Below are 24505 nucleotides of genomic sequence, written 5' to 3'. Positions count from 1 at the left end.
TAAAATAGGGAGTGATTTGGGGAACTATTCATGCTTACATTTGACAAAACTTTGGGTATTATAGTTAAATCCTGGCCATCCTTTGACGCTTGATTCCACTGCTAGCATGGGGATTTGTGGGAGGGGGTGTTAAATCCCAGTCGTCCCTTAATCATTGATCCCACGGCCAGCATGGGGATCCATGGGAGGCTCACCTAGATCATGTTGATCTCCTTCCATATCCGGGTGGCTGATTTGGGAAAGATTATATTAGGGCACTTATGCATGATTCTGTAATTATTTATTTCTTTATTAATTTATATTATATAGATTTATAAATAAGGATAATTTTTGTGCAATAAAATTAAGCCGTTTCCCTCTCCAAGTCTTTGAATTTAACACATAGATATTTGTGCAGCTGTTCTGGATACGAAAATTGAATTATGAGTTTTCATGATTAGAGAGAGCTCTATAGATACTAGACTTATTCTGTAAAATCATTTGAATCTGAAATTGTCTGACTTGCTTTTACCAGTTTTCTTGTAAATTCAATAATAACCTCTCTATTTCTTTGGGCTTAGATCAATTGGAAAAAATTGGTTCATAATCTCATTTTTTGCCTCATCTAAACTTTAGACATAGCACAGCAAAGACTAGGCAATAACTTGTCAGGGAAAAAGTTGGATACATTGCATTTTGGTAACATTATTATTTTTAGTAAACTTATATAATAACTTGTTAGACCGGTCCAGTGGATCGGTCCAGTCGGTCCACGCGGGACTGGCCCAGACGCGAAACAGCGGATCCGTTCCGCCTGCTGGGAGGCCGCGCGAGTCGCACGCCGTGCGGGAGCTGAATAGGAAGGTTTTTTGAGGAAATTGTGAGGGAAATTTGAATGTAGGGATTGTTTAGGGATTTCCTTTTGATTTGTATGCATTAAATAGTTTGTTTTCATAGGGTTTGGGTATCTTGAATTTGGCTGAAATTTGAGATCTCCTAGATTTAGATTTTTCTTTGGGCTCTAGCGGCGTCTAGAGATTTGGGAGAGATCGATCTTCCTTTCGAATAGAGGATCAATTGTATCTTGCTATTTTTTGTTTTCCTTTCATCAAATAATACAAATTATCTACTGTTTTCATGGTTTTGTGTGGACTTTTGTGAAGATTTTCTCGCTGTTTTCCGAAGATTGATAGGAAATACTTGAGATCTACAAGTGTTTCCTATCAAATTGGTATCAGAGCAAGTCTTAGGACCATTCGTGGGCTGTGTTGGGAGAATTTCAGCGGTTGATTTTTGGTGGAGAACGGACGAAGTGCTGTTTTTGTAATCCAATTCCGGAATTTTTGGATTTACAAAGGTTTGGATCGAGATGGCGGCCAAGCAAGTTGATGCGCTAGAAGAAAGGCTTGAAGGGGAGATGAACCATATCAAGACAACGGTGGAGGAAAGGATTTCTCCATGGAAGGACAAGTAGCCGATCTCCGGGACATGATGAAGAAAATGTTGGAAATTCAAAACCAAACGGTGGCTTCTGTGGCAAAAGAGGAGGAAAGAAAAAACACGAATTCAGAAATTCGTAGGGAGGAAGACGAGGTGGAAATCATGGAGGGAGAAAAAAGAAAACCCTTTATGGAGCCTTTTCAGAGGGAGGATAGAGGAGGTCGGTATGGGGAAAGGCATGAGTATGGAGGGACGGAGCAAAGGGGTGCTGATTGGGAACGCCGGGAGGTACATTATGGTCGCCGAGGTGCTGATTTTGAAGGAAGAAGTGGGGAATTCGAAGGGGGTTTGGGATATGGCAGGGTAAGGGAAAACCGGGAGACGTGGGGTAGGCCGAGCACTTGGGAGAGGGGAAGTTATGGAGGAATAAGGGGGAATGGTGGAGATCAAAAGGTGTGGAAGTTGAAGATGCCTATCTTCCAGGGGGAGGATGCGTATGGGTGGATCTATAAGGTGGAGAGGTACTTTGCCGTGAATGGGCTAACAGAGGAGGAGAAGCTGACAGCAGCAAGCCTATGTTTGGAGGGGCAGGCACTGTCATGGTACCAGTGGAGAGACCAGAGGAGACCTATCAAAGACTAGAGAGAATTCAAGGACTGCATAATAGAACATTTTCAAACCGACCGGGGAGGAGATTTCTATGAGCAGTTCTTTGCTCTGGCACAAGAGGGATCAATATTAGACTACCAGGAGCAGTTTGAGCAACTAGCCAGTATGGTGGAGCGATTATCAGATACGGTATTGAAAGGGAACTTCATGAAGGGTTTGAAGGCAGAGATCCGAGCAACAATGAAGATTTTGATGCCACGTGACTTGGGGGAGGCCATGAAGTTGGCCCAACTAGTGGAAAATCAGAAGAATCTAGAGAAGGGGGCTAGGAGCAACAACTTAGGAGGCTTTTACAGAACGACAACCACTCTTCTAGTGCACTAGGGGCCTGTATCAGGCAACATTAATGAGACCACCAGGGAGAAGCCAGTAGGAGGAAGGAGGGAAAAATTTCAAGAGGCTGACAGATAAGGAGATGCAGGAGAGGAGGACAAATGGGTTATGTTTCAGGTGCAAGGAGAAGTATACGCTAGGACATCGGTGCAAAGATCGAACTCTTCAAGTTCTTACCGTTTGTGATGACGAGGAAACTTAGGAGGGAGATGAGGGGGAGTTAGAGGAATAGATGAAGGAGAATTTGCATTTGGATTTGGCCGAGGTTTCCCTGAATTCAGTAGTATGATTCACTTCGAATCATACGATGAAGGTGAAGGGGGAAATAACAGGCATGGAGGTGGTTATTTTGATTTACAGTGGAGCTACCCATAATTTCATTTTCACTCAGGTCGTCAACCAACTGGGAGCGAAATTGGTGGACACCAGTTATTATGGGGTGATGATGGGTATAGGGAAGGTGGATAAAGGCTAATGGATCTGTAGATGTGTGGTGCTGACCATCCAGGGGATTCAGTTAAGGGAGGATTTTCTCCCACTAGAGTTAGGAAGTACTGATGTCATCCTGGAAATGAAATGGTTGCAAACCTTGGGGGGAACCAATGACAATTGGGGAGCACTCACGGTGGAATTAATGGTGGATGAGAGAAAGGTGGTCATAAGGGGAGAAGCAGGACTATCCAAAGCCATGGTATCACTTAAGACCATGGTTAGGAGCCTACAAGGGGTGGAGGAAAATTATCTGGTGGGACTACACAAGCTGGATGAGATTAGGATGAAGGAGGGAGGGGATGTTTCTCTTTCAGGGCAACCCTCAATTCAACAAGTTGGTAGGGATTTTCAGCCACCTCAAGGATGGCCACCTCCATGGGAACACGCGCATATCTCCACCTTGAGGACAAGGTGGATCTTCGGGAGGGGAGTATTGTTAGACCGGTCCAGTGGACCGTTCCAACCGGTCCATGCGGGACCGACCCAGACATGAAATAGCGGATCCGTTCTTCCTGCTGGGACGCCGCGCGAGCTGCACGCCGTGCGGGAGCCAAATAGGAAGGTTTTTTGAAGAAATTGGGAGGGAAATTTGAATGTAGGGATTGTTTAGGGTTTTCCTTTTTATTTGTATGCATTAAATATTTTGTTTTCCTAGGGTTTGGGTATCTTGAATTTGACTGAAATTTGAGATCACCTAGATTTAGATTTTTCTTTGGGCTCTAGTGGCGTCTAGAGATTTGGTAGAGATCGATCCTCCTCTCGAATAGAGGATCAATTGTATCTTGCTATTTTCTGTTTTCCTTTCATCAAATAATACAAATTATCTATTGTTTTCATGGTTTTGTGTGGACTTTTGTGATGATTTTCTCGCTGTTTTCCGAAGATTGATAGGAAATACTTGAGATCTACAAGTTTTTCCTGTCATAACTAAAAGCAACAGAAAAATTCATTAAAATAAGTATGAGTAGGGAAGTGAAAATTTAATATTGATGCCTATGATAAAAAAACATTTTAATTAAAGTGATGTGAGAGAAGGATAAATATAATGTATGTTTGCTTTTTAATAAATATTATTTTAGGATCTAATCGGGTTAAGACTGAATATAGTGTTAATAAAATAAATAAAAAAATACATTGAAATATAGAGGGATATGATAAAATTTTGCACCTTCAAGTATGAAGCTTAATTATGTTGTAAATGAATTGATGTTGAGAGAGAAGAATAAAGATGGAGAGAAGGCTATAAAGTGGCTCCTTTGAAAGCTTTAGTGGGTTGACCTTAATGGGCATGGCCTTAAATGGTCTAGCCATAGTTGGCTGAGAACTAGCCGAATAGCACATTGATCATTTAAAAGGCTTGATGCAAGCGTATTGTTCACTGCCAAGCCACTCAAAATTAAATTAAAAATAATTTAGGATATTTTGTTTGTACTAATTACCTTTTTAACATAGAAAAAAACTCTAGTTGATAAATCACCTAATATAATATTATGAGTTAAATAACTTAAATTTAATTCATTTTGATTTTGAATTCTCTAAGCTATCATAAATTAAAAAAAAGTTAAATGATTTTTTTCTTCAACCTTTTTTTCTTTACACTTGATTCAAATATGTCGTTTTTAATATTGATTCAACTAAATATGAATGAGTAGTATTACTTTTTGTTGCAGAATAACATTATATTTTAAATAGGCCTAAGTCGAAATGGATAACCTTTTAAAGCCTATCATAAATCTGTCTAGCTCAAGCCGATTATGAGCTTTAAGGGCCAAAAGAAATGGGCTTAAATGAGTTTGGGCAATCCATTTGACACTACTACATTGAGAGCATTTGAGAATGAAAATAAGATTTTCAAGGATCTAGCTGGGCTAAAGTTGGCCTCACATGCGAAATGTGCTCGAAATATATTTCAGCTTTGCAATTTTTACAATCACACACCTGTAGGCTTCTGTGAAATGGTGTCCAGTTAAATTGGAATATATTTTTGTCTCTCAAATAGCCTTGTGGAAGTTTATGTGCACTGAAGTTGTCTCTCATTGCTCATCTTGGACGTCAATATATGCTGTCCTTAGGTCACTTGTATTTGCGTGCATGATATGTTTCTTCAGCTTTGTCTTGTCAATTATCATGAAGTTCTTGAATAATTCATATGGTTCAGGAAATCTGGAGTCACTACAATTGATGCAGCAGCTTCTTACAATTCCCTTGATAACATTTATATTGAAGATGATGTGAATTTGGTTGACGTTGAATCTGACGGTGAAGGCATTCTTTCAGAGGTTTCCCCGTTTTATTTTATATCATGATTATATATTAGTTTGCACGAAATCCTGTTATGGTTCATTTTGTTGAGTGACGGACTTTCTAATATAATTATGTTCTGGCTAACATATTTCTCTTGTTGAACCATTTCAGAATCTTTTCTTGATATTTTTGAATAAAATTATGCAGTAGTGCTTATTATTTACGGAGGTAAAAAGGGCTATAACTTGCTTCCAAGGATCTTTTGTCTCTCTATAAATATCTGCACCATCACGGTGGCTTTCCAAGCTTAGTCTTTTATGTTTCAACTATTGAGTGGGTTAGGAAGAAGTTATTTATTTAAGGATGCCAAAATTTGACGGCTCTTCTTTGTAACGTTTGTTAACCATCCAAACACCCTCACAACTTTCGTTATTTACCTGTACAATTTAACTTTATCCTTTTTTCCCTGATCTAGGGTCAACAATATGACAAACTTTAAATGGTTCATTTATTCATTGATGATCACTCTAGAGTCACTTGTCCTTCTTTATGAAGGATAAAATTAAAGTTATCTCCTTATTTCAAAATTTCAATAAGTTGGTGTAAACTCAATGTCAAATTAAAATTCAAGTGCTCTAGACTAGCAACGGGTGCAAATAATATCATTATTCCCTTGTGTCCTACGTGTTGGATTAAGGGATTAATCATCGGAGCACATGTGTCAACATTTTACAACAAATAGAGTTGTTGAAAGAGAAAATAAACATTTGATGAAAATGCCTTGATCAATCAGGCTTGTCTCACACTTTCAAAATTATTTTTGGGAGAAGTTGTGTTAACTATAGTAATTATCATCAATCAAATGACCTCTCCAATACTAAATTTCCAAACTCCATGCCAAATTCTCCTTCAAACCTATCCTTTTGCCCAAATTATTACTTATATTTCAAACAAAATCTTCGGATGCACCTCCTTTGTTCACATTAGATCTTCAAACATTAACACAAATTTGAACTCATATCAATTAATTTTATTTTCCTTAGGTATTCATTGTATAAAAAGGGGTATAAGCGCTTTTCACCATTCATAAAATATATTCTACGGTTCTACCCAATAATGAGTATCACCTTTGAAAATCAACCATTATATGCCGAAGCTGAGATTTATTTAGAAAAATTTAGGGAATATCATATTTGAGAAATTGAGCCTGCTACTTATCCATTCTTATCTTTGCCATCGGTTTAAACAATCTCCATTCAAAATCTCATAATTCTTACAAATTCACCTAGAACTAGCAATCAATATTTGGAATCTATACATCATGCCCCAAAATAAGAAAATGATTGTTTACTCCAGGAGGCTGAAAATCAAGGAGGTGACAAAGATCCAAGCACCTCTTGCATCAAATCATTATTCTATGCAAAATTTGGAGACCTCTTAAGTCTCAACTTTGTATCAATAACAAAACCACTAAACCTAGTTTTTGTGATCTTGATCATTCTATTACAATCAAGAAAGGAGTTAGATATTCTGCCAAACACCCTGTCAACGTTTTTCTGTCATATGATAAGTTAACTCATATATATCATGCCTTGGTTATATCATTTATAGTGGTTCAAATTTTAAACAACATTTAGGAAGCTTTTTGGAAACCTCTGTGAAAGTGACTTGCAATGGTAGAAATACAAGTCCTTGAAATTACATTGAATTTCCAAAAGGAAAGAGACTAGTTGGATGTAAGGGGATTTCCTTTATAAATTCCATTGATGGAATTGTGAACATAGTCGAAGCTTAATTGGTGTCCAAAAATTTCTCCTAAATCTATGGGATAATATAGGAGGAGATATTTACCCCATTTGCTAAACTTAATTCCATTTGTGCGTTATTATTAGCCTTTGAAACAAACTTGGATTGATTGTTATATAAACTTTATATTAAAAATGCTTTTCAGAATGGTTATTTTTATGAAGTCTATAAGAAGGTTTCCTTTGGGTTTGAGAGTCAAGTCAATATTGATAAGACATATGAGCTTCGAAAATACTTATATGATCTGAAAACAATCCCCGAGTGCATTATTTGATCACTTATCAAAGTGGTTAAGATACATGGTTTCTCTAAACGCCAAACTGATCACACTATATTCATAGAGCATGTCAAATTTCAAGATTGTTATATTGAATGCTTATCTTGATCCCATTACTTTGTTATTCCTTGGAAGTGAATTCAGTGAGAAAACATAATACAACAATCGAGAATCGAGAAGCAGTGCCTGATTTTTGGATTACTACTTCAACACCAAAGCAAGATACAATGATCTACAATTAGAGAGGTAGATCGATTCTCCCAAACCACCTAGACGCCCACTAGGAGGCCCTCAAAGAAAGAAAAATTGCAGCAGAAATCAGATCGCACATAATGAAAAATAACCCTACAATCAGTCCTAAATACTCCCCCTCCCCCCAAAACAGCCCTCTTGCCTTACTTGATTCCCTCCCCTCTTTTGATATCAAATCCCTCATTAAATCCTTCCTTATTCCTTCTCCTTCCATATGAAGTTATAGGTTTGATGGGCCCTACAAGTAGGGCTACTAGTGAGCCAAGCGTTCGACGAGCTACTCGATGCTCGGTTCGATTAAAGCTCGTTTGTGATCGTTTAACTAACTAAACAAATAAACTTGAACAACATTTTAAATACTCGATCCTTAAATAAACAAGCTTGAACACTAATGTGTTCGATTCATTTATGTTCACGAACAACATCATTTGAAGTTTGTGAACAAGCTCGACATTAAGCTTGATAAAAGCTTGAATGGAGAGAAATGCAACAGGTAAGCTTCATTTAAGAATATTTTCATTTTAAATAGACAGCTGCTTTTAATAGAAATTTAATTTTCTGAACAAAAAACATTTCATATTTGTCCATGTTTGCTAGATTGTTTGTTTAAGATGTTCTTGAACAAATTTAATGCTTGTTTGTTCAATAGATTGTTTGTTAAATATGTTCACGAACATAGCTCGTTAAAGCTTTCTTGTTTAAAGCTCGATAAGCATTAAACGAACCGAACATGAACTGAACATGAACCAACATGAACACCCTTAAATTAAATGAATCAAACATGAACACAAATAATAAAGCTCGAATCAAACAAGAACCAAACTCGAACAAGCTAATGATAAATGAACTCAAATATGAACACTCACATACTCGGCTCGGTTCGTTTGCAGCCCTACCTACAAGGGGGGCCAAAACTTTTGCCCTTGTCCCGTCCAGCTTTGCTGTGTTCGGTTCTACTGAACCAGGCATAACATACTTTTTATTGGAAACAATGAGAGAGAAATAACCAAATTAAAGAAACTTCTGATGAAGAAATTGAGATTAAAGAGTTAGACAACTTGATTTTTTTTTGTTTGGGTAAGAAAATTTGTCTATCAATGTATGACATTTCAATGACTCAACGGATGTTCTTGCTCTGCTTGAAAAAACTAGGATGTTGGGATGTATACCAAATGAAAACGCCTATGAATCCAAATATTAAGATTTATGCTGAGGATGAATGTCCTCCTGTTAAGGAAATTATCAAATACTTGTGAGGAAACTGATTCATATAAGACATATCTGGCTATATATTATCTTCTTAGTTACTATGGCTAATAGAGTCATGAATAATCTAGAAAAACACTTAAGAGGGCTACTTTTGAATCTTCAATATCCAAAGAAGGGTCCTGAAAAGGCATTAAATTCAAGGAAAACTTCCTACAGAAATATTTGTGTTCGCTGGTGTAGACTGGGCATGCTCTATTATTGATAGGTGATCACTGATCAACTACTATGGAGAAATTTAGTCATATGGAGAAGTAAGAAATAATCTATTGTGGCATGAAGTAGTATTGTAGTAGAACTTAGGGTTGTCACACGGGATCTGTGAAGGAATTTTGTTGGAGAGAATGTTGGAAGAACTGAAGAACTATCGAAATAGTCTTGTGAGAGTATTATCGATGACAAAACTACCATTAACATTGCAGAGAACCTGATCCTTCTTGATTGGATCAAACATGTAAATATTGATTGTCATTTCATGAGGATTAGATGGATAAGAATTCAACGAACTTATTTATACTCTTTCCAATCTTTAGGCAACTGATATTCTCGCTAAGGCCATTCACCGCAATAATTTTTGAAGTCAGAACTCCAAATTTGATATGATTGGTATGTAATACTCAACATGAGGGGAATATTAGTTGATGTTGATTTCCATAGATCTTAAAGTGTCTATGATTCCTATTGTCCTTTCTCCCTGTTAAGAAAGTTTTCAAGATTGTTTTATCTATGTTACCAATCAATGACGTTACTCTTTCCTTTTTATGTATCATTAAATGTGAGAGATATTTAATTTGATAATTTCAAATATTTAGATCATGTATTGTTGTTATTTCTTTTTAGTTGATTCTATTTAGAATAATATTTTTCATATCCATGCGAAAATTGTGGATCTTCTTTTATATATACATAGCTTGTATTTTAGAATCCTTGAAGAATTTAACTGATATACTCTTACACATATTTCTATAGCTATAATCTTTTGAATTGGATCGTTTGACATATTATCTCATTTTTTATGAATCCTCTCTCCCTCTCTTCAATTTTAAGCCAAAAACATTTCACTCGATGGCTATTACACATTTCTTTCCAATTTATGCTCTCAAAGGGTTATACATGAATTATAAATCTCTTAAGTGAATTCCAAGGTAAGGGGCCTAATTTTTAAGGCAAATTCTTGTTCTTTAAACTCTTTTCAGTTTAAGAGAGGCTTTTAATACTCACACCCAAACTATTAGTTTATGGAAATGGAGGATAAAGGATCGCACAAAGACCCTATTTAAGGGTGTAATCATCATCTTACATGGTAATTATCATCCCTTATTTTAATCTCGTTTGCATGGCATCTTTCATGGTTCTTACTTGAATCCCATAAGTAATCCTTGATATTGAAATTTCTTAAGGAACCTTAATTTCATGCATATAGGAAATCTTTTATGTGAGATAAACCTTAGAGACTCAAATTTAAAGAAACCCTAACTTTGACTTCTTGATTTTTTTTCTTATAAACCTCTGGTTGCATACAAATCTGATTAATTCATTATATTTTAGATTATTATTCTCAAATCAATTTGGTGTCATAATACAATTGTATTGTAGCATTGGATAGATTCTATATCACATAATCCCCATATGCATACTCCTAAAACATGACAAAATGAGGAGAAACATATAAAATAAATAGATTGAAGATCAATTATTAGGCTCTAAGGTGACTTCGCTTAACAAAATGAATAAAATAGAAGAGTAATAGAGTTAGAAAGGTTTTCTTTAGCTCTAAAAAGGATGCAAATATAATGAATCAATGAAATTTGAAGTTTATTATGAGGCTTTGGTATTTGCTTATCTTGACTCATTGTCATCTTCATATAGCTCATTTTTCTAGCATGGCATCATGTTTATGTAGTTTGATGATCTCATCTCAGATGTAACTTATGGCTATGGATTTCATGAGTTCTCATATATTTCAATAGTGTAAAATAGTGTGATTCATGGTGAATAGCATGCAACGATGCAACCTCAACACCATTTTCTTGGCTCAACTCGTGGTGCGCCGGGGGGGTGGGGGTGTAAAATGATACACATTATTTGTGCTATGCATTAGCCATAGCACAAAGCCTCTATAGAGTGTGCCTTCTTAAATTCTATAATTTTTATCTTAACTTAATATTTATATTATCTATTATATGTTAATTAATTTTATTTTATCTCAATTAGAATTTATTAGGGCATTGAGTAAACCCAAGCAAACGTCTTCCTCTTTTGCACTCTCCAAGCTCCATCTCTATGCTTCTTCGTTCGGCTTTTACTATGCCATCAAATTTCTTGGTCTCTCTCTATCTCTCCTAGAGCTCCATTGCTCTTGGCTTCAACTCCAGGTTGTTTCTGTCAGCTTCGACTCTAGTTAGTTTCTATCGTTTTTTATTATAGGACATTAATGTGCCAAATGTTTCCATTTCTCTTTCAAATCATCTCATCTCTCTTACCGAATGTTGAAGCAATTCTGAAGCTGCTTTGCTAGATGCTTTTGCTCTATCCAAATGACGAAGGAGAAGGGCTTGATAAGGCTTAATGATGCAGGACATATATGAAATTATGATTTAGACAAATACTTTGCACGTTTGATGATTAAGAGCAAGTTAATTAGAGCTTTATGGTGAGTTAAACAATAAAATAAAACACAAAGTGCGGTAAACACAAGCTTAGGCCAAGTTATTTGCGAAAAGTAAAAATCACATAACAATCAATTACTCTTGACGTTGCATACGAAAGAGGTTTCAGAAAGAAATCCCTAATCTAACAATAAGAGTAGTGCTATGGAAGATCTCTCACACAATTCCTACTAAACACTAAGCTTTAGTGGAGCGTTGCGAGATTTTGCATGAATCAATCAAACCACAAGTAAGGATCAACGAGGAAGGTATGAGATAAGGTAAGAGTTCTCCCCTTTGCTATGATTCAACCTCCTCGCAAGCTTGGGCAACAGTTGGTGGCTTCTTGGACGGCTCGGACAGCAACAACGGAACAACCCAAGCTCGAACCTTTGGACAGCAAGCATCCAACCTGGGACATCGATTTCTGACAGTTTCAGGCAGTAATGGTGGCTTCCAAAGGGGCTGGACAGCAGCGAACTTTTGCTGGAATCACCGAACAACAGGCCAGGAGGACTTGGACAATAGTTCTCTAGGGTTTGGAAAGGAGGACAGCCCCTGTTAGCATCCAGGAATTTCTGGACTGCAAGTAGAGATGTGTAAACAACAGCACAGGAAGATCGGGACAGCAGCTTGGCACTTGAAATGCTTCAGTTAGCAGCCAGAACAACATCCAGAAAATCTGACAGCATTTCCCCAAGTCGGAGGGGTCTTGGATAAAAAGATAAGCCTCTTGGGAATACAAGATAGCAGGGGAGACTTGCTGTATTTCTTGGACAGCAGTTAGAGATTTCCGAAAGAGGGGAAATTCTGGAGTGAGGGGCCTTGGGAAGAGACGGCTAGGGCTGCCAAGGGGGTGCTGCTAAAATCTAATCAATAATTTTTCAATTAGGAGTGATTAGATTAAATCAAACCCAATGAGAATTTAATTGGATTTGATTTAGGGGCATGATTGGGAATTAATAATGGAATGAAATAAGGAGGGAGGGATTAATGAAGCAATCAATGCTTACCTGAATTAACAAACTAAATTTGGAATGAAAGATCTCATCCCAATTTAATTCAAATTTAGATAGGCTATGTTTTAGTAAGTTTTCTAAAATAGGATTTATATATTAGGTAACTTTTTCATATTCAAATAGATTTGAATTTGATCATTAATAGAGTTACAAAAAATATGAAATCTAATTTAGGAAAGACTTGATGGCAAGTGGAGATGAGGGGGGAAGCCAAGGGGATGGGCAGGCGGTGTGAGGGCGGCCGTGGATGGTGGTGGGTAGTGGATCTAGGCGACGGTTAGTGTGGGGGAATTAGGTGGCCGACGGCTTAGGGGTTGGAAGGACCTTAGGCCGGAGGCTAGGGGACCACAAATCCATCCGTCTCCAAGATTGGTGGGTGATCCGATTTCCCTCCCTAGGGATTTCTCCAAAGCTCTCTCAGATAACTCTCACAATTCTCCAAAGAACACTTGTGCAGGAATTTTCTTATAATTCATTCATTAATCCTCAAAGAAGAAGAGGGGGCTTTAAATAGCCCATACAATGAGAAATTACAAAGTGCCACAATGTCCTTAAGGCTTACACATACCTAAGCCCTTACGTAAGGGCAAAAATGGAAAGCATAATAAAACTTCATAAATAAAAACTAATACATCAATAATAAATACGAAAATCAAAAGTAGAGCGGTGAAATCGTGGCCGTAGATCGTCGTCCATGCCTCTAATAAATTTTCCATGTCCTGATGTACTCATCACTCTCCGGGGGAGGAAAAAAGCTTGACTCCGTCGAGTATGCATCCTGGGTGCTCTTGTAGAACTCTAGTGCTTCTGGGTCGATTGCTGAAGCTCCTCGCGCTTTAACCCGGTGTCCTCTGACCTGGGCTTGCCTCTCCACTTAATCAAATATCTTCTTCGATCACCCTTTTTTGTAGAAATAATATCATCACTTAAAATCATGCAAACCTTTTCTGCTATAGGTGTTTTAGAAACATTTGGGAGTGGAGGTAAGCTTGGGTTCTCACAAGGCTCAAATTAAAGTGGATTTGATGGGTTAAACTCCTGACCCTCATAGGCAATCAGATCTTCTATGTTAAAGGAGGGATTAATGTTGAATTATATAGGCAGATCTATCTCGTAAGCATTGTCATTGATTTTCTTGATTATTTTGAATGGCCCCACTCTTTCGGCATGTAACTTCTTAACAGTTCCTTGTGGGAATTGTTCCGGACGAATCCGCACCATCACTGAGTCACCAATCTCAAAAGTTTTAAATCATATAGCTTATGAGAGAAGGTAAATGTTCAGCATATAGCGGCTACAAATTTAGCATGAGGTTTTAAATTTATTGTCATGAACTGAAAGCAAATGGTGGGGTGGGGGATGATGATGAACCGTATTAAGATTTATAGTTCCGTTGTTTAAGGTTGTCATGATTCCTAGTTTGCTTAATCATAGGAGGTAGTCGACCTAATTTGACTAAAGAATTTTTCTCGGTAGTCATGGATTGTTTCACCCAAAGGAACCTTGTAGATCTTGATGAATATTTATTTAAGGGGCCAAGTTTAAGTCGACCTTAATTAATATAGGGTCTTGTGCTCTATCAAATGCACCACTTGATTTATTACTCAAAGAGTTTTTTGTCCATTTGGGAACTTGCGCACTTTAATTTTGATTGTAATTTGATGGTGTCATTTTAAGACATAGTGATTCGGTTAGAGCGCCCTAGTTATAATTGTTTACATATGATGTCATTTGCCAGCAAACCACCTGTTAGAGGATACATGCCATATTTTTATGACGATAGATCATTTGAGAATGAATCTTAAAAATATGCTAAACAAGACCTTTGCCATTTGTGAGCTGAGGTTATTCTTATATCTATTATACTCGACAAACTGCTATGTATGATAGATGGATTCGTTTTGAATGTTTTGTGACTTTGGGTGATCATGTCATTTAAATGAGTGCATGTTTTGGATATCTGAGATCAAATTGTTCAAAGTTACGATAAAATAGATGAGGATATTATTAGTAAAATTCAAGTTGGATGGTTGAAGTGGAGGAATGCATTGGGCTGGTTGTGTGATAGAAAACTATCCCTCAAATTTAAGGGAAAATTTCTTAAGATGGTGGTGAGACTTGTAATGTTTTATGGTGCAAAATGTTGACCATTAAAAGAGAAGCATACAATTAAGTCATGTGTTATAGAGATGAGGATGCTTAGTTGAATGAGCTGCTTTACAACTGAGACAGAATGTGAAACGAGTATATACATGAAAAGGTTGGAGTAGCTCCGGTGGTAGATAAGATTAGAGAGAATCACCTTAGAGGGTTTGGTCACATAAAACTTAGGCTTTTTGATGATCCTATTTGAAAAATAGATGTTTTAGATTCAACCTATGTTAAGAAAGGTAGAGATAGACCTAAAAATATTTGATTAGAAAGTATTAAAAATAATTTTTTATTTGATTTAAATGAGAATTTAACTCTTAGTATGACACAATAGGGAAAAAATGACTCATGTAGCCAGTCCCATATAGTAAGATAAAGGTTTTTTATTGTTGGTATTGTTGTTGTTTTGTGGGTAGTAGATTTCTCTTGAATATTAAATATTGTGATTTTTCTTGATTTTTTTTAAATTTTACTTGAATTTGAGCCCAAAATAATTTTCATTGAGATTTGAGGACATTTTGAATATAGATTTAATTACGATTGAGATTTACTTTCAACATAGTCATTATTGATGTTTTTGAATGATTTTATTTTGTTACGTGAACTTTGTGCACTTACAAAAAATTGGGATTAAGTATTGATTTCACAAGCTACCATATGAGCAGAGTGTCCTCGGGAGTTGGTATTTGTTTTGAATTTTCTTCGTTAAAGGCATTGAAGGTTTAATATAAATATAAAATAAAATATCTTTGGGGCTTTACAATTGTATGTTCATTCATGAGAATAAAATTTGAAAATGATTGTTTCCTAATGAGCTATTTGAAATTTACTCTTTGAATATTTCTGAGAAGATTTAGTTCTTATCGACTCCTATCATTGCTAGGAAGATGATGTTTATTGACTCCTATCATTGCTAGGAAGATGATCAAACATCGCAAATTGTTATTGAATCATTTATAACAATACTAAATTTTAGCAATAAAGACAACTCTAATAGGTCTACAAAATTGTGCTATTCATAGCAACACTAAATATCAAATAAATGCATTAAATTCCATAATGAGTGACTGCTGAAGAATACCACATTGAACTGATAAAAACAAAGCATATGGATTGGTAGATATATGAAAAGGTGGAGCTCATATTTAAGTGTGTTTTAAAAAATTTTATCCTCTGTAGGGTTGCACAGTCTTATGCCATACCTGTTCTAGAGGAATCATAATTCATATGACACGCAAAAAATTTAGACTCTCTCATAATTAGGATTTAAGATTTTCAGCGATACATTAAACCACATATGCTCAACTATCATGAAAACATACTCATGAACAATTATTATTAGCAATTATTTGTCTAATTTATGATCAATAATAATTCCTTCGGTAATGAAATATTGTGTTATCACATTTGTATCAGCATTAAAAAGGTAATAAATTCAATTTATTCGGCATATTATTTGACATATCAATAACCTGTTTACAATTGGATTTTATGGTTTCACATTTATCAATATGTCTAAGTAGTTGTGCTGTTTTGCCTATTTTTATCCTATAGCACATGCACTGTAAAGAAAAAAACTTTAACTTCAATAGAAGTGGATGTTGTTTCAATTAAGTAAACCCACATTGTAGACTTTCTCTTCCCACCTTTTTAGGATGGAATTCTTTATTGTTAGTCTTAAAAAGCAGTTTAGAAAACTAGCTCAAAGCATTTGTTTGTGTTTGGCCTGGTTCCATAATGAGCGAGTTGAATGTGATTCTATTGGTGAGCCGAATATGAGCTTTTCATGAACTAAGATCTTTTTGGACTGCCCTTTGTATGATGATTGAAAATTTTGAAGTCATTGTAAAGTAAGTTTACTTCCATTTCTTTGCCTGCTACATGTTTAAATGTATTGCGTAAGGTAATAATTTGTCCCTTTCTTTTAATATTTATGCCACTTTATGATCCTGGTCTTATACTATAATTTGGATTGTTTTATCTTTTAGACCATTCATGCTCCCTATTGCAAGTTCTTAGCAGCCCTCACATCTGCATCCACTTTGGATGCCTATGCATTTTCTCTGTTATTGATCTAAGTCTCGTTTATTTCTGCTGTATCATTTTGTGAATATTATATTTCATCTTTTAATATGTATGTTAACTCTCCGGGAATTGGATTCCTTTTACTGTTTCTCAAGCGGATTCTTATCATTGTCTCTCAATGTTTTTTTCTGGGTATTCATTAGGCTTTTTTGGCATTTAAATCTGGACTTTGTTGGAAGATGTTGAAACATATCCATGTTGTACTGTAAACTTGTTCTTGCTGTAAACCTCAATGTCTTGTTAAAACCTGGATCCGCTTTAGTGGTGTTCCAGCTCTCTTCACTAACAGTTTCCCTGACTTTGCTGTAAGCAGGATCCCGAGTGCCCCTACATTTCTGATATTGAAACCGAGAATAAAGGCCAAGGTCTGCATATCTTATGTTTGCAATTTGTGAAATCAAGCTAATATCAATCCACAAAAATAACTTAATATTTGCAGACAATGGTGAGCGTGCTGCTTTGTCAGAAAGCAACAAAAATATTCACTTGGAGATTGTAGAGCAAAAGGGAAAGCTTGACATGCTGCTGGAGAAGGTGATGATTTTCTAGTCATTTGCTACTCTTTTGGACATATTATTGCCTGATGAAATTAGCTCTTTTCATCACGATAAAGTGCTAGTATTTCATGCCTCTGATTTTGCATGCTATAAATTAATCATTGAATATTTCGATGAATCAAGGAAAGTACTAAATATTAATGTTTGGCTTGTTTATGAATCACATGTTCACCATGTTTTGCATTTTTGTTTAAAAATCTGTGTTTCAAACACCTCTGATCTTTTAATGAGACTAGTTAGAAATTAACAAATATTGCTGTGTACTCACGCCGACATATTAAATTGAGTGAACTATTGTCGAAAAGAACAAAAAAATGTGGACTGAAGTGTAATGAAGAGAGGGGATTTTGGCTGCATTCATTCTGACTGATGTTCCCATGTGCCTATTTGACTGGTGTTGCTTGCAGTAGTAATTTAATGAGACTTTATTTTCATTCCATGAATGCTATAACAGCAATTCATTCGCTGTTGTTTTTCGTACCGTTTTGTGTTGGCTATCGAATGGCTTAAGAAATAAGGGAGTATTTGGATTCAGCTTCAGAACGTAGCTAGTTGAAATAGTCAGTGTGCTGGCATAGTTTGTTTTTCTTTGGTGTCTTGTTGTGCTTGTTCAGATTGAGTAGAAAGGTTGAAACCAAGTGTACTAAAGATTGTGCACAAGCAAAATGGATCCTTGTCATAGGCTTTCTGGTAACACTTGCTTTCTGTGACAATACATGTTCTACTTGAATGAAGGGGTGTCAATTTCGGGTCAAGGGTCGGGTTCGGGTCGAACTCGAAATTGATCTGTTTTTGCAAATGGGTTGGTTTTTCGGACCCAAACCTAACCCGCTTCGAATTTGGGTCAACCCTACATGACCCAAATGACCCAGGGTGGTAAAAAAATTGCTAGTTTTCCATTAAAAAATGGATCAATCTATGCTTTTCCGTTAAAAAATGGGTCGAAAACAGGTCAATTACGGGTTTCCGGGTCAAAAAACAGGTTTTTGGGTAAAAAACGGGTCAATTCAGATCAAATGGTCAACCCAAACTCGACCCGATTTTTGAAACAGGTCGAATTGTCGAACCTGAACCCGACCGGTTTCGGATCCGAGTTGACCCTAAGCCGTATTTTCGGGTCGGGTTCGAATCGTATTTTTGGGTCGTATCAAATATTGACACCCTTACTTGAATGTGACCAGTATACGCTTGCTGGGTGGTGCTGTAGTTGAATTAAAAGATTGGAAATAATATTGAAAATGGGTTTCAACCTCATTCAAGCCCCTTACGATGGTGAAACACATATTGTGACGTTTTGAATGTCTGGCAAGAATTTTTTTCTCAGGTAAGCATTATTTTGTCATCATTTTGTCTACAGAACAAAAGAGAATTACACATGATTGTGACCTACAATAAAAGAATTATGTTTGGATCGAGTTTTATCAATTTTGGTAGGATTTAACCATTAATCAATGTAGGGTAATTGAATGACATATAGATGCCCTTTTGAAATTTAGGTTTACTGATGCATTTCACCAATAAAAATCATTCAATACATGTTAGATATCAAGAACCCATGTATTCGATCCCAAGACATTTGAAAGTCTTTACATTTAGAAATCAAAATTCTCTCATTATTACAATTGGAGTCATTTATTGTTAGAATTTTGATGCACCCGATTGATGGTCAAATGATCTTAAAAATTACATTTTATTAGTTTTAATGAGATTAAATGGAATGGGTTATTTTGATCTTGCACTTGACGGTAATAATATCATAATGTACTTGGGTGGAGAATGTTGATTCTCCTCATAAGAGTAAAAGACCAACCCTCCTTGTAAGAGTAAGAAGTCCATCCCTATATGAATTTGGGAGAAAGTCAGCATGGCGTACTCAAATTTTGAAAATTTTGCTCTATTTTGTGAATGATAAGATCAAGCTCGGGATTGCAAGCATGGAAGTCTGAGTGTCAGAATACTTTACCACTCATAAAATTTTTCAAAAAGTAGATATTTTTCAGCCAAATGATTGGTGTAAGTAGTGTGCAAGTAAATAAATTGAAAGCTAAGGATGCTATCATTGTGGGACGTAAATGTACTTTCACTCTGAAATATTGATCTGATGGATCCATTAAGAGATATAAAACATGGCTGATTGCAAAAGGATTTGCCCAAAATTATGCGATCGTCTATTCTAATTTTTTTGCTTTTTTGGCATAACTTAGGATCATTTCGGTCATTTCAATGGCAGTCAATCTTGATTGTCTACTTCACTAATTGAATTCTAAGAATATATTCTTGAATGTTGACTTAAATGAGGAAGTTTTTATGATTCCTTTTGAAAGGATTAGTGGCACTGGGAAGATAGACTTTGTCTGCAAATTGAAAAAAAAAAAATATTTACGCGCTCATATAATCACCTCGAGTCTGATTTAAAAGTTTCACAAAAGTTGTGAGTAAATAGGAGTTGAAACATGTTCACTTTGACCATGTCGGCATGTCGTGTTCTACAAATACTTTGTCTACCATATTAATTATGTATATATTGATGATCTTCTTATCACAGGAGATCATGATTTGAAGATGAATTTCTTGATAAAAAATCGATAGAAGAATTCAAAATTAAAGACCTTTAGCATCTCATATATTTTTTTGGAATGAAAATGATGTAGAACGAGAATGACGGCTTTGCTAGGGAGAGCTTGAAGGCAATAATCTGTTACGATTCCTATAGGAAATCTGAAACATTTCAGATTTTTCTCACAAAATCTGAGAGAATTGGAGGTGGAGAATAGCGTCACGCCTTTTCCCAATATTCTGAGAATTACTTCAGGTTTCCTTTCTAAAACCTGAGAAGGAAATCTCAAGTTCAAGTAGTACGGGTTGAAAAACAACCTCAGGTTTCCTCTCCGAAATCTGAGAAAAAAGTTCTCAGATTTTGTGCTTAGGAAGTAGAGGAAACAGATGAGGAAAAGGCTTTAGAAATTAGGTGGGGAATAAAGGAGGAAGAGGGGATCACGGGATTGAGAGGGAGTGGAGAAATTCAGTGAAGAGGAGTGGCGGGCTGTAGAGAAGAATTGGGAATTATTTCCTTATTCCACTTCTCAGTTTTGGGAAGGAAATAATGGCTAGAACTAATGGTGAGGGAGAAAAGCTGAGAGGAAAGATTCCAATCCACCGGTTCTTGATTAGGGAAGAAATCTGGATCAATTAGAGGAGGGGGACGGTAAAAAAGAATAGAAAAATCTGATGAATTTCTATTTCCAAAACCAGTGAATTGATTTGGGAAATAGAGCTTAGGAAAAAAAAATCTGATGGAAGCAATGTAAAGGGATTTGAAATTAGTTTCCAAAAGCAATATTGGGAGAATAGGAAATAATGATTAATTAAAGCCAAGGTGGAGGTGAGGTGGGCCGGTGGCATCCAAAGGGGAATATGGGTTTAATGCACTCAATTGTGGTTACTTAATTTGGGATTAGGATTTAGGAAATAAACAAATAAATTCTATTTGAATTTGAAATTCAAATAAAATGGATTTCGTAACTTTCCAAAAATAGAATGATAAATTAGGAAAGAATTCAAATTTCAAATTAGTTGAATTTGAATTTTGAAACTGTCCAAAATTTAGGTGGAGGGGCTAGAATCTGGAGGCCAAACGAAGATGGGGAGGAGGAAGAACGATGGAACAAAAACAATTTAAAGAAGAGATAAAAATGAAAGAGAGAAAATAACAAAAATCGCGAGCCTCAGACTTTTCCAAAGACTGACGGGTACTACGTTGCCCTCCTCCCAGGGACTTCACGCCACGAGCCCGGACCCATCCTGCTGCTGGTGGAAACTTCGACTCCCTCCCATAGGGATTTCACTAACGTTCTCTCCAGAGAACACAAGTGCAAACAAAATTTTATTAATAATCCATCATCCAAATACAAGAGAAGGGGCCTCTATATATAGGCCTCAAGAGAAATTAAAAGACACATTCGCCCCTTGGGCTTACATAAGACAAGAGGGTAAAAAGGAAAATTGCAAAACTAAATTAAAATACACTTAATAAACAAAAATAAAACAAAGTGATCTCGGTCGTCGATCTTCAGCTCTTCGGATTAGCATGGACGGTTGGATGCCCGCATCAGAAAATATCTAGAAACAAATTTGGCCTCACCATCTCTCAAAGAAAGCACATTCTAGTTTTTTTACTCGTTATTAAATTAACTGGAAGCAAACCAATTGACATTCTAATAGATCCTGACATGAATTTGGGTGATAGTATCGGTACTTTAGTCGATAAAGGAATATATCAAAAGTTTGATGAAAAACTCATCTATTTGACTCATACCAAACCTGACATAGCTTTTACTATTAGTATGGTGAGTCAGTTCATGCTTGTCTCTCAAGAGAAACACATGAAATTGAGTGATGTTAGCACCAGTTCTCTAGTCAACGAAGGAAGATATAGAATGTTGGTAGGGGACTCCTCTTGGCTCATTCGTACTAGTGCTAACTCAACCTTTGCTATTAGATTGATAAGTTAGTTCATGCATGTCACTTGAACACATGAATGCTATTACTAGGATTCTCAAATACCTACAAGGAACCCCTGAAAGGGTCCTTTTCCTTACCTATTCCTTACCTATTTAGAAGCACAAAGCATTTTAGACGATTGTATATTTTACCTTCCATTATAAATTTTGAATAGCTAAGATTCAAAGGTGTTAAACGACAACTTTTAGTTTTCTTTTTATGTGATCATAGGCATTTAGTTATTATAAATCTTAGTTTTTTAAAATTTATGATAGTTGTTGAAACTTGAAAGATATGTGGGAATAAATGACCATCATTCTAAATGGATAGTAGTCGCTCACTCCTATATATCGGTGTGATGGAATTTTAGTTTTCAATTATTTTCTAAAGCAACAAAACACTATATATTTTGAAAATGGAATTGCATGCAGAATGGACATTTGGTTCTTCTTAAAAGAACCAAACGGTGCACCTAAAATCAATCTCAAAAGTTTGAGATAATTAGTAATGTTTATAAAGTATAATTATTCCTAAAGTTTAAGTTTGTATTAGTGTTTTATAATTAATCCTAGCATCATTTTCAGTAGGTTGATTAATATCAATCAATACGTCTGTAGTACATTCCATGCATAATCATCTTATCCTAATCAAACTATTTGGACACATTATAAAGCTGTCTTACATTCATCCTCGGCAAGTGTTTCATTAGTCGAGTATTTCTTTCAAGCATACATATGCAAATGTAAAATGGATGAAAAACTATAAAGATAATCCAGTATGTTCTACTCCAAATTTTTATGCTGTGTTTTTACATATGCAATTCGTGATTATGAATTGTTACATCCAGAATATGTACATTTAACTGAAAGATGACCACTGTGCTTATATTTTGAGCTAAGAAAAAGACGTGATTTGCAAATGAAATATGGTATGTGTGTTTAAAATAGCTTCATTCTTTATTTACTATTTAAGACATAAAAGTATTCTTTTCTATTATACTTGTATCATGCAAGAGCCAAGATTTCTAATGCAGAATAATCACATACTAGAGTATTAAAATGACATCAATTAAGATTCTTAGTACATAAAGACGCTACATGTCTATGCATCCATGGTGTCTTTAAAGAACAGGAATTTAGAGTGTCCATTGTGTTTTTGACGTGTCATCTTGTTTGGGTTTTATACTAGTACTTTTGCCTAGTAATGACTATAGCTTAGAACTTCCTTTATCATGGCTTATTGTATGTCTTCAAGGTGTTTCTTTTTATGTATAGTGTTAAAAACTTACAAGTTATATTATCCTAGTTTCCAACTATTTGAAGTTGCATTATGTGGTTAAATTAAATTTGGAAATGTATTGTTTGAATCAGCTAATTCAGTTTTTGTTTTTTGAATTTCATGAAATATGTGAACTTAATTTTAGGGTAAAGGTGTATGGAATTGTTTTTAACGTGAATTTTTAACTTTTTTTTTTACTTATTTATTGTGCAACACTGGCAGCATACGTTCTTTTCACTAATATTTCCCTGTTAAGAAGATGCTATAATTTTTTTGCTTTCTTTATGATCTCTTTTGTGGTTCTGCGTTACAGATAATATGGGATAGTTAACCTCAATGGCAATTTTCAGGTTCCAAAATTTTCAAAATATTTGGAAAGTCGAAGAGCTGAACTTCAGAAATCAGAGAGCGAGGAAATTGTACGTACATTACATTGCATTTTGACACAATTTATTGATTATTACACCAATGAAGTCTTTGGCACGATTATTTTAAAATGTTGTTTTTGTTCTTATTTTTAAGTGTCAGTTTAATGAAAATTGTGCGTGGAACCTGTTTTACCTTTCCAGACTTTTTTTGTTTTTGTTTTTTTATATAATGCCCCTTAATTTTTAATAACAAGTGACAGGAATACTAAATATGTAACTTTGTGTTTAATCTGATACTTTGTGACATACTAGACTTCTAGATTAAACGTGTTTTAAAATTGCTTGGTGTGAAGGCGGGTAGACTGGTCATGATCTTTCTCTCTATTAATAAGGAATGTTCAATGACTTAAGCTTCATGGTTGAGCTTTGTATGCTTAGCCCACAGCTTACTATCTTGGTTCACTTTTATACATAGTATTAAACAAGTATTAAACTATTTGACGCACCAAATATCTTGGTTATTTTTTGAGATTTTCATTGATGAAAGAATGATATGAAAGCGACATTTAGAATGATGCTACTCATTAGGTAATATTTTTTTAATTTCTCCCGATTTGAAACGGACTGGAATTCATCAAGAAATTATTATTGGCTTGAAATGATGCCTTGAAGTTTATTTTTCCTAAAAGCAATACCCTAAATTGGTATGTGCGTCCACCATATTCAATTAGTTCTACATGATGGTTCATCATTAGGAGTCCTATTGACGTATTGTTTGAAGCTTCAAGATATCCATGTCTTATCCATAAATGATCGTCTCTTTTAGTTAAGTACTAAGTATGTATTTTTTGTTTATTTGTTTGTTTGTGTAGGTGAAGTAATTTTAGTTATATATGACGGCACTCAATTTACTTCCCGGATAATATTATGTTAATCATGAATATGAATATCTTTTAGCTTTTAATTATTTTTATAATAAATTAGATACTAAAGATGACGAAAGATAAATGTATAAGTTAGCCAAACAAAGAGATATGAGTAGTTAGGATTTAGTGCAAGTAAAGTGCATAAAGGATGAAAATCAAAAAGTACTTTTATTTGAAGAAGATATTCAACATAGGTGGATGAGATATTATTCTAA

General features: G+C 35.4%; 1 protein-coding gene across 1 annotated transcript in view; it reads left to right on the top strand.

Moving 5' to 3' along the window:
- Positions 1-2193: 2193 nt before the first annotated feature.
- LOC110115453 (nucleolar complex protein 2 homolog) overlaps positions 2194-24505 on the top strand; it is a 33439-nt gene continuing 11127 nt past the window's right edge. The window contains exons 1-5 of the mRNA XM_020848689.2: positions 2194-2309; positions 5072-5192; positions 16975-17026; positions 17101-17195; positions 23347-23415. Of these exons, the coding sequence (XP_020704348.2) occupies positions 2194-2309; positions 5072-5192; positions 16975-17026; positions 17101-17195; positions 23347-23415 (453 nt within the window). The remainder of the gene's footprint in view (positions 2310-5071; positions 5193-16974; positions 17027-17100; positions 17196-23346; positions 23416-24505) is intronic.

This window comes from Dendrobium catenatum, unplaced genomic scaffold (assembly GCF_001605985.2).
Source record: "Dendrobium catenatum unplaced genomic scaffold, ASM160598v2 fragScaff_scaffold_1483, whole genome shotgun sequence".
Taxonomy (NCBI): Eukaryota; Viridiplantae; Streptophyta; class Magnoliopsida; order Asparagales; family Orchidaceae; genus Dendrobium; species Dendrobium catenatum.
This window is presented reverse-complemented; position numbering and strand designations above follow the sequence as displayed.